Source organism: Cyprinus carpio, chromosome B22 (assembly GCF_018340385.1).
Source record: "Cyprinus carpio isolate SPL01 chromosome B22, ASM1834038v1, whole genome shotgun sequence".
Classification (NCBI taxonomy): domain Eukaryota; kingdom Metazoa; phylum Chordata; class Actinopteri; order Cypriniformes; family Cyprinidae; genus Cyprinus; species Cyprinus carpio.
Genome location: NC_056618.1, coordinates 21,339,858 through 21,354,976, shown reverse-complemented (window position 1 = coordinate 21,354,976; position 15,119 = coordinate 21,339,858). Strand labels below are relative to the sequence as shown.

Genomic DNA, 15,119 nt, shown 5'->3' with positions numbered 1-15,119 from the left:
AGCTATTACTATAATATATGTCTAAAAAACAAACAAACAAACAAACATTGTAATACTATAGTACTTGATATATTGAATCATTACCATTTTCATATATTGTGGTTTGTCTTGGTAAATTTGCAGTGCTGGGTAGATTACTTAAAAATTGTAGTCCATTACTGAATACAAATTACAAGACAAAAACTGTAGTTTGTAAGATAATAATGATTAAATGTATTAGGTAATGTAGTCTGACTACTTATTAATTACTTGTAGATTACTTTTGATTTAACTAATTTATATCACATCGACTTGAATGGGATTATTGTGTTCCGTTTTTATAAAACAAAACAATAATACTAATAATAATAATACTAATAAAAACAGAGAGAAAGAAATATATATTCCATTCTTTGTCATCAAAATGATGAAATGCATTAAACATTGCATTAGAGCAGGGTTTCCCAAACTGTATGTAAGTGGAAGGTTTATTTAGAAAAGGGGAAAAAAAATTGTGGAAATTATGAATAATTACTGCCATTGTGTGAATTATATGTAATCATGTAATCCATAAAAAAGTAACTTTAATCTGATTATGAGCATTTTAAAATGTAATGTACTAATTACAAGTACTTAATTTTTAGGATCTGATTATGTAATCCAGATTACATGTAATCAGTTACTTCCCATCACACATTGGCCAAGAAGTCATGGAATGGCATCAGATGATAGTATCATGCTACTTTAATGTATTATGCTACTGTCTATTATTGCTGTATTTACTTTGAACTCCAAGTTAATATGCTACAGAATGTTTCTGAAAAATTGTAATACTGTGGCACCTGGTATATGTTACTGTATTTTATGCATACCATGGTAGATATCAAAGAAACAATGGTATTATGATGGTAAATGTCTAGCATAAAAACGTACTTTAGTACTTCAAAGACTACCATGGAATTATCATGGTACAGGTCCAAAAACATAATATTAAAATGATATGTAAAGTATTACTATAGTATGTAGGAAATAATAAACACAAAACACTGATAATGACAAAAAATAACATAGCATTTTTGAAATTACCTTAGATTACCAAATACTATGGTACCTAAAGCATGCTGTATTTCAAAGTATTATCGTATTGTTTATATATATATATATATATATATATATATATATATATATATATATATATATATATATATATATATAACCATGGCACTTTGATATATAGCACTGAATAAGTATAACAATATTCTGAGGAATACCATGGAATTACCATAGTATACATCCAATAATTATATGATGGTAAATGTTAAAAGAAAAAAAATATATAAATCTTTTACTATTACTCCGAAAACCATGGAACTATACCATGATTATACTTACATTCCTTAGAGTTACAAAACACATTTATTCAATAATATTGTTAATTTAAATCTAAGACAGGAGGTAGCAGATGTACTATTGTGTCAAAGGGATCTAATGTGAACATCCTTATTCGATGTCACTGCTCAGATGGAAAGGCTTAAAGGGAATATGGAGACTCCATGACTGCAAATCGCTGCCTTGGCAGAACGGTGAAGCCTGACATAAGAGGTTTAAAAGTTTAAAGGCAGGTTCCAGTTTCTGCTTATATTTCAGTGACTTCTTTCCATGTGCTGTACACTTGACATGTTTATCCTGGTAATGGGTTTCTGGATTGGGTTGTCAGTTTTTAATAGCTTTGGTCTCTTTGAATTTCAGATCATTTAGTTGAAAATAAGACCTGGAGTCTTTGGAATAATTACCAGTAATCAGATTTAATCTGCAATTAATCTGTAATTGTGTTACTAGAAATTGGTTTAAAATTTCAAACAAATTTTTTTTTTTTGAACTTCGGATCACCGCTTAAGCTTTAGCTGCCGGTATGCTGAATATTCAGTACCTATCCCAGCTTAATCTCTCCCCTTTTAAATCCCATTTCCTTTTCTTAAAACTGTCCTTTACCGTATCTGTCCTTCCGTATCCCATGTACGCATGTCATTTCCTGTCTGTGCTAACATGATAAGATGGAGGATTAGCTGTTATGACTCTAGGTCCTGATCGCATTTGCTCTCCATCTCCATCACTCGCCAGGTTTGCCTGTTCACAGCAGGTGCTGTCACTCAAAGCTCTGTCTCGTGAATTATTCAACAGGTCACTGAATATGAGTGGGGGGAGTCAATTCCCTCTGTTGTGTTATGTTAGGCTGCGTTCAAATGCGCAAGGTCATGTCAAAGTGTTACGTTTATGTTGTGAAATGTGAGCAATTTGAACTTGGAAAAAAAGGACCTTGTATGAGGTGCAGAACAAAACGTTTTGGCTTTCTAAATAAATCATGAATTAATAAAAACATCCAATTGTGCAAGTAGATATTGTACTCAATTCTTTTAAAGGATTATTTTACAATGAGCTGTCTTTTAGAAGGCACCTTTGAGCAAACCCAGGGCCAGTTGCATAAATATAGCCAGTATGTTAATACTATGTCTTAAGAACTAGTTTGACCAACTAGCAGTTAACCAAGGGGTAATCAGTCTTACTTTATTCAAATAAGACAAATCTACCTTTTTGTAACTGACTTTTAAACTCAGCATTCCAAAATCCAATTTGACCAACTTGAACTGGTACAGCCGGCTAGTAACTGGTTTGTTCTTGGTCTAAGATGGTCTACCAGCTTACGACCAGCTTGGAAAAGCTAGAAACCAGCGACAATGTTCCAAAACCAGCTGGATTTTCTCTTACCATTGTCTTTAGTTCTGGTGTGAGGCATTCAAATCCTGCATCTCAAGAATTTCCCAATTGCTAAATGGCACCCAGTATTGGATATTGGTTAGAAAGGGTGTGGGCAACTCTGGCCTTCAAGATTCAGCAGTTTATGCTGCATTTCATTTGTACTCAGAAGTTGGAAATTCCAAGTTCCCTGTCACGGTAACACCCTCCCAAGTCTGAGTTCGGACTTAGAATCTCAGAGGAATCACAACAACAGAAGAGAAACAGTAGTAAAATATTGTTTATTAACACTTATATTTGTCTTTATCTCAATAAACTGGTGCACACAGTACTATCCAACCTCTATTTGTGGACATGAAACTATGGCATTAATAGGGCTGTCCCCAACTAAAGATTTTTCTAGTAGACTAGTTCATTTGAAGCATTAGTGAACTAATCACACGTTTATTAATAAACCATTTAAATCTTAATACCTAACCTTTAATTGCATACGTAGCCTAATAAGCGCTCAAGGACACGCATAAAGCTTGCCACAGTGCACTGCAGAAGTAATGATTATGAATGTGTTAGGGAAAAACAGGAGGCTGCATTAACATTTTAATAATTCATTGATAAACTATTGCTTTCTTTGTTTTTGGTTTAAGAGATGAAGTCTGCCACACTGACTCATCTCCGCAGTATTGATGCACCTGTATGCATGTTTCATACGGATCACATAATCTGAGAATGTTTTCCATATGAATTGGTTTATTTGAAAGTAGACATTTTGGTAGATACTGTATGCAAGTTTCCTGTATGCAAGTTTCATATTTTTTATGTCTGTAAGGTAAAGGTGTCAGACGGCAGAAAGCACGTCCTATTTGCTTTCATTATTTTACAAAAGCGCATTTTGTTGTTATTGTAAGTGCACACAAATAAAAATAATGTCTTTACAGATTCAAAATATATTTTTTTTAATATCTTATCTGTATGACCAAAATTTATGGAGTATTATAAGAGCAAGTGACCGCACCGGCGCCTCCATCTGTCCCGCAGTGAACTACTGTTCATCTTCCACTCCCTGTGCACACACTTACACCGTGTCTACACCAGACGTGACAGTTGTCCGGTGTAGACATGGTGTGAAACAGTGCACATTTCTCTGGGTTAACATTAGATTGAGCGGCCATGTAAAGTTGCTAATATTTTTCAGATGATAAGCCATATTTGAGGTTGATCATGATAGGCCAGCATGAGCGTTTGGATGTCCTGCCCAATGTAACTAGCCTATATTACCACATAAACCAGCCATTAACTATCTGTTAGTCATGGAATGCGAGAGTTCGCCTGTGGATTTTTTTTTTCCTGCAACTAAGCGACTAATAAAATTGTGGTCGACCAAGCCTCTTGTGGTCAACTAACAGCCCCAGCTCCAACATCTGACTTCCAAGGTAAATCAAATGCAGCATTAGCTACAACCCTAATCCAACAAACTTGAAAAATCTAACCCAAGTCTTGTACATTACACACAGGCATTTTTGATTATGGTTGGTGCTAAACTTTGTAGGAGAGGAGATTTCCAAGGCCAGAGTCTCTCCAACCCTAGCTCCAACCCTAATCAAACACACCTGTATAATCTAACCAAAGTCTTGACGTTCACAAGCATGCATTTTTGATTAGGGTCAGTGCTAATCTTTGTAGGACAGTAGATCTCCATGGTCAGAGTCTCTCCAACCCTAGCTCCAACCATTAACAAACACACCTGAAAAATCTAACCAAAGTCTTGAAGATTGCATGAAGGCATTTTTGATTAGGGTCCGTGCTAAACTTTGTAGGACAGTAGATCTCCAAGGCCAGAGTTTCCCAGCCCTGAGACACCAGAACAACGCCTATCTGTATTAAAACATCTAGAGCAGAATGGAAATTCATTCTGGTCTAAGCTGGTCCTCTTCAGCAAGGTGTCATGATCTTAAAGATATAATTTCTCACTTGGTTTCTTAGATGGATGTATTGGACGGACTGGGAGGAGGATGAGTTAATTGACAGCAGAGGAAGGATAGAGAAGGCCTGGATGGATGGATCTCACCGTCAGATCTTCGTCACATCCAACATGCTGTGGCCTAACGGCCTCACTCTGGACCACTCCTCCAACGTCATGTACTGGTGTGACGCCTACTATGACCACATCGAGAAAATCTACCTCAACAGCAGCCACAGAATGGTTAGTAAATGAGTGAGTTGGTTCTTTAGTTCTCAGACACCTCCGTTTCCTCTCTATGTTCATCTCAATATTTCCCTGTGACTCACAGACCGGATCTACTTTTTACAGGTAGTGTACAGCGGGAAAGAGTTGAATCATCCATTTGGGATTGCGCATTACCAGAATTATATATTCTGGACGGATTACATGAACGCCTCGATATTCCGTCTGGATTTGTCATCCAATGATGTTGCTCTAATGCGGGCTGAAAGACCACCTCTCTTCGGGATTCAGGTGTATGACCCGCAGAGCCAGAAAGGTAAATATGATTATGTATGCTGTAGATTTTAAGCCATAATGAATTCTTGAAGTCTTGCCAAGGTCTGCGATGATATAGAAGGACTTTGATGTCTAGCTATTGACTGTCTTCTAGAAACGCTAAGATTTAAATCGCCCGAGTTCTGAGGGGTGGTCTGATTATTTATATATCATTATCATCATCCAATAGCTTTGCCTAGAGGCCAAATCCTGTGTTGGCACACACTTGGCATACCGTACAATATATGGAAATGAAATATATTGGCCCATATATGTTCACCTTTTAAACGGCTGAACATTCTAGAAACTAATGCCACACCGGCAAGTCTGTGAATTTGAATAAATGCTTTTCAACGGATATTCCCAGAGTAGGATACTTAATGGTAATTTTAACCTTAAGACTTCATGATCCAAGCATTTTTGGGGCCCAGATCAAATAAGCCTAACTTCTCTCATATTTTAAAGGCTAATTTGAAGGCATTTGCAGGAAATTTGTATGATTTGTCATTCTGAGGTTCTGGAACCAGGTCTCCACTTATGTCTCCAGTGACGAGCAATTGTTCTGAGGAACTGGGCAGTTTTTTGGCGCCTATACTCAGCTTTGTGACATTTTTCTCCATTGCCCTGCTGTGCAGAAATGGGTACAGTACATCCAAATTACAAGAGAATTTACAGAGACAGAATTACACCACTGGTGGTGACTTTTGCACATATTTTCTTTCACTAAACCACTATATTTGGTGGCTTAACTTATTCTGGACGGGATAAAATGGCTTTGATCAAAACTGTCTTCTTAGTTGTACACATCATAGGTGCTGTGAGCTAGTAAGGTGATTGAGGGGGATCAGGAATGATTATTTTGGTCTACAATTTTTGCTCAAGGTTAATCGCTGTGGCGGCTTCTCTAGAGTTACTCATATGCTACATCTGGTACAGATACTATATTCTTAATGACAGCAAGCCAATGGCAGGCCAGGATTGATCCAGCCTTTTCAGGTACAGTAGAAATATGAATAAGTGACATTGTAACCTGCACTTAAATCGCTTTCCAACTTCAATGACCGGCTAAACAAAAAGACAAACTAAGGTATAGCAACCCTCCAGTTTAAATATCCACAAAAGGGTCTTAAAAAGGTGTCCAAATGGGACTTATGGGAATGGATAATGAAGGTAAAACTTGGGAAACTTTTCCAAGGTGGTCGATGGTTGTAATTCATATGCTGTTGTTCTTATCAAACAGCTTGAAAATCATGTTTACGCTATGCTACTGATGTTGACCAGATGTTCGGTGCATCATTTCGGAACCTGTGATTAAAGCTATTGGCAGCTGTAAGCACCTGTCAGTCTGCAACATAGGGGGTCTGAAACACTGTGGGGGACGGCACTGCCCACTGAAGCACTCAACATTGGATAGTGAATTCACACGCTAAGCTAATGCAGCCAAGTGGAACTGTGCTGAATATATATAAAAACCTGCTAGTGCATTTAGCTTTTAGTGGAAATTACAAGCCTTTGTTTATGAAATCTAAACTTTACTAAACATGTCTGGCTGTTGTATCATACATTGTACAACATTTGGATGTAATTTTGGATTTGATAAATAGCATGCACTGTTTAACTAATTCTTGAGATGTCACTCAATGTATAAGCTATGATATAACAATGCTAAGTGCATGTTACAAGCATATCAGAAAAGCAAATGGTCTAATGTTCTCTATTTATCATTTTACAAGCTTCACTTAGCTCTGTTCAGGAATTGAGTTAGAGTTGTTGTCGCGTTATGCTACATTAGCTTGCTATGACTCATTTTTTTGCCTGACTTGACAATTGAGAGTGAGCTGGGTATCATTTGCTCAGAACTGTTGTTCTATGAAATGGTCAGTGGTTTCAGTTTACAGTCTCATATTCACATAAAACGTTTAGCATTTACCTCAGGAAATGATATAGATGTTTGAACAGTTTTATCTTTTTCTGTAAATACATTATGGAGCTATAAAAAGAGACTTTTCATATCTGCTATGTGACTATCAGTTTCTCCTTGTAAAATTACATTAAAATGCAACAATGATGTTCATCTATGTACAAATGATTTGTATATATGGTAATTTGCACTCATGGTGCATTATGATATTTAACGACTAAAAGCGAAAAGCACTGTTTGTTCAATTAACGTGATCAGCTTTAATCTGCATTAATCTCTGCAGATGATTCAGTGGACACATGTCCCGTAGAGTCCAATTGATGCCATTCTTCACTGGGAGTCTATGCCAGATACTTGCATCATTGATTTTAATGGAGCAAGGATCAATATTCATTAGACAAGAGGCTCTGAGCATGGCATTTCATGTCCTCTCCGGATGCTGGGCTTCACTGGGAGAGCTATTTACATTGGAAAAAGCATTTAATTGTTAATTTGGAGTGCTTGGACATGCTGTTAGTTGAAGTCTGTGGTAACACATTTAGTTTAACGCTCATGATCTTGTTCCTTGCAAACTTGTGTAGAGTAATAAAACACCACAAAAATATGAGCAGATGTCGTCAAGGTAACTTGTTCAAATGATTTTTGTAAATCTAAAGATGGTTAACATAAAAGAACTGGTTTAAGTAAATGATTCACTGATTCACTTGAGTTAAGTGCAGACACATTTAGTTATGGGCACATTTGAAGCACTGCTTTGTGAAGCTTCGAAACCTTTGTGAATAATTGTTTCGAAGCAGTGGTTCGGAGCACGTATCAAAAAGTTAAGGGATTTCAGTAAACGAGGCTTTGTTGCATCATAACGGTTTCACAACATTTTTCGAAATTTCAACGGTTTGCCGTTGGGTTATGCAAATCATGCGAGTTATTAATAATATAAAAAAAAACAATAATAAAAAAAAACATTAGACAGACACTTCATATTTTAAGGTATTTTATTATTTTAATTGCTTTTAAATTACTATACTTTCAAGAACACACTTGCAATGGGTTTGTAAAAGCTGTTTTATGCATGTTTTGGCTTAAGTTTTTGTGTCATTTACATAGTTGCTGTTTTATGCATGTTTTGTATTAAGTTTTTGTTTCATTTTCGTAGTTGTTTCATCTGCGATAATGAACGGGATATTGCGTAGCTTGTCAGTGATCTATGGCACTGTATATTAAATGCCGCTGCATTTGAAAGCAGGTGATGGCGATTTAGCAGTAATCAGGGAACCGGCTTTACTGACGAAATGCGCGTGGCAATTGCATGCGATTACATCGCCCAGCCCTTACATAGTTGTGACAGGTAGGCGTCACTAGAGTGTGGTTTTCTAGCACTTCAAAATCATTTGCGAAGTAATTGGTTCAGGTGATTCCTATCATCATTCAGGTGACTCAAAGCTTCGAGAATGTTAATTTGTGAAATTCAGTCGTTTCAATAGAAATCCATGCGACTGGTAATTTTCCATCAGGATGGAAAATTTTCCAATGTGGTTTTCGAACCGGTTTCAAGTTTGTTACATAAATATGTCCGTTGACCAACAGTAACTGCAACTTCTTTTTTAAAGCCAATAGTTGAGGAAAAAGTGACATTTTTATTTCTAATTTAATTTACATTTCAGTTAAATATTTTTGTTTAGTAGCACTTTTCATGACTTTTTTCGACTCAGATATACAAATAGAACATTTTATTGTTGTATTTAATATACATTTATATTTTCAATGTAATTTTGTCACCCTAATTAACATTTTCATTGGTTTACAGCCCCATAAACTGTTTTAATATAATTGTATACATGAAATATTATTCATATAAGTAGCCTTAATATACTGTAGTTTGTATGTATACATTTTGTTTGTAGCTTTTAGTGTAGCTAACTAACTAATGCAGCTTCTTCAACACATTTTTAACATAAACATATGAAAATTATGGTTTATTTGACATCTTCAACCATGTATAATGTCTCCAAACTGCATTAAAAAAATTGCTTTTTTCTTTCTTTGTGTTTTTTCTCAGGTAATAACCAGTGTTCGGCAAATCACGGTGGCTGCAGCTCTTCGGCTCTATGCCTTGCTACGCCTGCAGGTCGCATGTGCGCCTGCACAGACGGCCAACATTTGGAGAAAGATAACATCACCTGTTCATGTAAGCTTCTATTAGTCATACATAATAATTATCCAGGCATAATATGATATATGAGCAATAATTTGCACAATATGAGCAACAGAAATATTACTGGCCACTGAAAACTTGTTGCATCATGTGTGGTTAGAGCTGATGTAATTGATTGTTATTCTGGGATTTACAAGTGGTATGTGGTTAGAGCAGAATATGCAGATTTTGTATTGGCACCAGCAGGCTGGTCAATAATGGTGGCGGTTTGTGGAAAATATGACAACAGATCAGATATGTTTATGTTAAGCTGAATATGTCCATTGATTTCCATTTCCAGTGGGGCGTGTGAATGTCTCCGTTTAACCTGCGGTTTGGCTGTAACTGTGTTCGTGTTTGTGTGTGGCTTGGCCTTAAATCCATTGTAAACTCATGTGGATTCAATTTACGGCATAAATGACTCCATGACTTCCTGTTTTGCTAACTTTTTATTTTATGTGTCATTATAAGTACATGGTGGAAGTGTGTGTGTACCTGGTTTAAGCATAATTCAGAAGTAAAGAACTGGCCACTTTTACTTTAGTTGAGTAGGCCATGTGACAAAGGAAGTTCAGTTGGAATTCAAGAAGTAGAATTTACTTAAAGGGATACTCCACACCAAAATGAAAAAATGTCATTAATCACTTACCCTCATGTCGTTCCAAACCTGTAAAAGCTTTGTCTTCGGAACACGATTTAAGATATTTTGGATGAAAACCGGGAGACTTGAGACTGTCCCACTGACTGCCAAGTAAATTACACAGTCAAGGTCCAGAAATTCTGAAAGACATCGTCAGAATAGTTCATCTGCCATCAGTGGTTCAACCGGAACGTTACGACTTTATTCAACAATTCGTCTCCTCTGTGTCTCTCCGCATCACCATAGCACCATAATTTTCTGGACCTTGATAGTGTACTGTAATTTACTTGGCAGTCAATGGGACAGTCACAAGTCTCCTGGTTTTCATTCAAAGTATCTTAAATTATGTTCCGAAGACGAACAAAGCTGTTGGGGGTTTGGAACGACATGGGATTTAAGTGATTAAATGAGAAAATTTTCATTTTGGGGTGGAGTATCCCTTTAATTCTTATTTAGAGAAACGTACCAAGCAGATAAAGTTAATGCTTTAAAAATCTAAATCTTTAAAAAAAACTAAAAATGCTAATTTTTTTTTTTTTTAATGGTGATAATTTGAAAGATTTCTTCTTTTGTCTTAAATTAAACTAGTGGCCTCAAAATTTTGGACATTTAATAATAATAATAATAATAATAATAATAATAATAATAATTATAATAAAATAAAACAACCTCAATTCAAATTCACACACGGTGTGTGTGTGCCAGTGTTATTTTAGTATAATATCTATTATAGTTTTGTGAATATTTGAATTATTATATTTTGTTTTCAGTTTTCAATTTTAGTTAAAGTTTTAGTAATTTTGTTGTGTGTTTTGTCAGATTTTTATAAAATATGTATTTATAGTTTTTAATCGTTTTATTTATTTATTTAAATGGTGTGCATGTGTATAAGAGACAGAGAGAAGAGGCTGTGTGTGTGTGTGTGTGTTTTTGTTTGATTTTTTTGCTTGTCTTTACAGCCCCATCAGAGGTCACTAAGACAAAGCGCTGCGGCCCAGCAGAGTTTCAGTGCCAGAACCAGCGATGCATTCAGCTCTCGTGGAAGTGTGATGGGGATGATGACTGCTCAGATGGCAGCGATGAAGATCCACACCTCTGCTGTAGGTCTTCTCTTACTTTTGTAGTCCAACTACGAACCTACAGAAACAAAGACTATGTCCATAATAGAAAATGGAAAACTATAAATAAAAAGAATCTATAAAAATTTCAAAAATGTATACAGACAAATACTAATATAACTGTATATAATACAATATTTCAAATGTGATACAGAAGGCATTATAGGGTTAAAATCATAGTTACTTTGAAAAGAAAGATCAAGTTGAGCACATTGCATTGTGGGATAGAGTATGCTACGGTATGTTAGTATGACACATCGTAAAACATTTGGACACCCAGATGCTTTCAGATGAATTTATGTTATCAATTGACAGGCCGTTTGTTTCTTCTCAGCCAATCGCAGCTGCCCAGCGGACCAATTTAAATGCCTGAACAACCGCTGTATCCCGAAGAGATGGCTGTGTGACGGCACCGATGACTGCGGCAGCAACGAGGATGAGTCCAACCGCACTTGCTCTGGTGAGCTTCACTCTGGAGCCCTGTCCTACATGGACGGCCCCGTATATGCGCCCAGCCATCCGGAACAACTTCGCCAAGTGGCCCCACCGCTGGGAGACACATTGCTCGCTGTAGGCTACCCGCACTCAAAGCTAGTGCCATCGGAGAATGCGTTGCTTTGAGAGGAGAAGTAGTCTTACCCCTCCGCCCCCCCGTATAATTTCCCATCGGAATGGGCCCATGTCACACATTCCAGTGTACGACTGCACAGAAACGAAACTAGGTTCTCCCACATAATTCATCATGCACTTGGTGGGATTTACACCTGACACACATCTGTTTCGGCCCAGTGAGCTTGAGTCCTTCATGAACGTTTCCGCATCTCGCTTTGGGTCGTCGATTGCGAATGACCGAGTCGGTTAAGTTTACACCTCCTGGAAGGATCCGCCATCTAATTTACTTTTAGATTGAACCATATCCTGTGGTCTAAATCTCTAGAAGACTTCGTCCAAGCTGTCGCCTCCTTTGGGGGTTTTCCTGAGATAGGGATAAATGCATAATCCGAAACATCAATATCGCAGTAAAGATGCTGTGTTTATGTCACAACGTGTTGTCAGAGTCATATCGTGCCACTTGATAAAGGGGCTGGAGACAAATTTCACACATTTCGCCAACAGGCAGCAGTCGATTTAATTTAGATAGCCTACAGACAAAGTTCTCCTTTGTGGGTAATACAATTTTCTAATCTAATCTCCAAAAGAAGAATTCAGAGAAAATCAATAACAAGTGTTTGGGAGAGTAGGGAAGGCGGAAGGAGAGTTCGTGCCAGCTTGTAATTTACAGTCTGCTTATCTGTCAAAGGAAATTCATGATATTTGGGGTGGATTCATTCCTGTGGCTTTCAGACAGACTTTACATTTTAGGGTATTATTCAAGATTTTTTAACTTTTCAGGTTTATTTATTTATTTATTTTTAATTGATTTAAATTATAGGTTTTATATACTATTTGTATTGAAATCTCTCTCTCTCTCTCTCTCTCTATCTCTCTCTCTCTCTCTCTCTCTCTCTCTAAAGTATTTTGTAAAAATATATAAAAATAATAAAACCTTTAAATATAAAATATCAAATTTTAATTAAAATATTATATTATTTTTTTTTATTATTTTTTTTTTTTTTTTTTTTTTTAAATTTAAATTATATAATTTTAATTTATATTTTAATATTATATTTTTTTTTTTTTTTTTTTTTTTTTTAATATAGTATTTTATTATTTTTTTTTCTTTATTATTATTATTATTTTGTTATATTGGCGTATATGAGGTACAAATAGTACATAAAACATATAATTTTAATTTATAAACATACAATATTACACTAATATACTATACAATATACACTAATATGATGATATGACTATATAATACAAGGTTTTATTTTATTATTTTTTATTAAGTTTTGTATTGATTTAATTAATAAGTTTAATGTGCTATTTGTAATGAAAATTATTATTTATTATTATTATTATTTCAACATATGTCAACATAAACAAATAATTGAACATAATAATATATATAATACATAATAAAATATAGTATAAATATTATATTATATTTATTATTTTCTGGTTATCTATCTATCTGTCTATAAAAGTAGATTATTATATTATTATTGTATTATTATGCTTATTTCCTGTTAATATGATGAATATATATATATATATATATATATATATATATATATATAATATATATATATATATATATATATATATATATATATATATATATATTCTTTTGTGGCAACAAGTTGCAAAAATCCTTTTTCATAAGAACTGCTAATTAAAATCCGACCAATTAGTTCCCATTTCTGTCAAGAGAGACTTAACAATCATTTTAAAAATTATATATATATAAAAAAGGCACAAAATAAATGCTCACTTTTCTTGACTATTTACGATTTGAACTCCATTCAGTCTTCAAAGGCACCTTCAGTACAAGGTCGCTTTCAAACCTGGAATTTCAAAATGACATCTTGAGGGAACTAATTAATCGTCTGCAAAGTGTAACATAAAAAAAAGCCTAACTCCTTCTGTAATTAAGTAGCTCTGTATAGCGTGACTTACAGGCTAAAAACGAGAAATAATAATAAATAAAATAAAAAGGTTTCACACCCTCTGAAGATGAATAGATCGTTAAGATCAACGGCATTGACTTTTTGGCAAGACTCCCAAGATGACACTCAGATGGAAACATTCTCATTAGCAGGGTTCAAAATACACCTACAGTACCAAAACCTGAAATATTAATAACAAAATTGGTAGAAATGAGACCCAAACAAACTTCATGCATAGCTAAACTATGATGAACTAGCTATTGTTGCCAACTGACACATCGTTCATTTATATCACCACACTTTGCTCGTTTCATATTTTAACCTGTTACTATTTCTACATTGATATGCATAAAATCGGTAAACAACCAAACTTGTGGTCTGTTACTCTGTCAGAATTAAAATCTGCACCTGTTTGTCTGTATGTTCCAGTTTGCTTGCCTTCATTCAAAGCTTCATAAAACAGCACAACCTGACCTTCAAAGGTTATTCAAACACCTGCAGTCCTTTTGCAGCAACATTGAAAGATGCTAGAAATGCAGGGAGTCTTCTATTCCTGGTTTTCAGTTATTGCTAAAAAGGTATAGTTTAACCAAATATGAGAATTCAGTTTTCATTTTCTCTAATGTTGTTCAGAAAATGCATTAGGGTAGATTTATTCTTATGCCAAGCACAAAAATAGCTACTTTGAGGAATGTTTGAGCTGCTCTTTTACAAAGACTGGAAGTCCCTTCTTAAATCTGAGGAGACGCTATTTTTCTCCCACGATGAGTATGTTTTTATGGTTTGGGTTTAAGAAAAAAAAAAAAAAAACTATTTTTGAATTGTTTTATTATTAGTTAGATATATATTTCGCAGTTTCAGAATTAGATATTGTTTTATTCATTTATTTAGACTTCTGGACCCTACTTTTATTTTTAAAAGGTTTAAGAAAAGGTATTATTATTTATATTTTGTTTTTATTAATTTATTTTGTAGTTTTTTGCTTATTGTTATGCTAATAATTAACTAGTTTTGTCAGACATTTTGGCCCTGCTTTACTTTAGAATGTTAAAGAAAAAAATAGAAACATCTGTGTTCTATTAATATATATATATATATATATATATTATTTTTACTTGGTTTTTGAGTTTTTTTTTTTTTGTTTGTTTTATTTTTTTTGTTATTTGGAATTATTTTTGTATTTTTTGTTTTTGGTTTTTTTAGAAAATATTTAGAATTTGTGTTTTTATATTTTGTAATTTTTATATGAGTCTGTTTTTTTATATTCATTGTTATGATGAATTTAACCTAATTTATAAATAAAGTTTTGTATTAAATTAAGGGAAAAAAAGAATAGAATATTTTTACTAGAGGTCTCATTAGTTTTTTGTCTTTATTTGTGTATTTGATAATATTATTATTGCTACTACTACTACTAATTATTATTATTTAATTTTATGTTTGTTATTATTTGTTTTCAAAACATAA

General features: G+C 34.4%; 1 protein-coding gene across 1 annotated transcript in view; it reads left to right on the top strand.

The window, feature by feature from the left end:
* Window positions 1–15,119, top strand: part of LOC109064589 (low-density lipoprotein receptor-related protein 1B-like) — a 252,014-nt gene that overhangs the window by 78,202 nt on the left and 158,693 nt on the right. Inside the window, 5 exon segments of the mRNA XM_042749544.1 lie at window positions 4,714–4,933; window positions 5,042–5,231; window positions 9,208–9,336; window positions 10,942–11,082; window positions 11,435–11,560. Of these exon segments, the coding sequence (XP_042605478.1) occupies window positions 4,714–4,933; window positions 5,042–5,231; window positions 9,208–9,336; window positions 10,942–11,082; window positions 11,435–11,560 (806 nt within the window).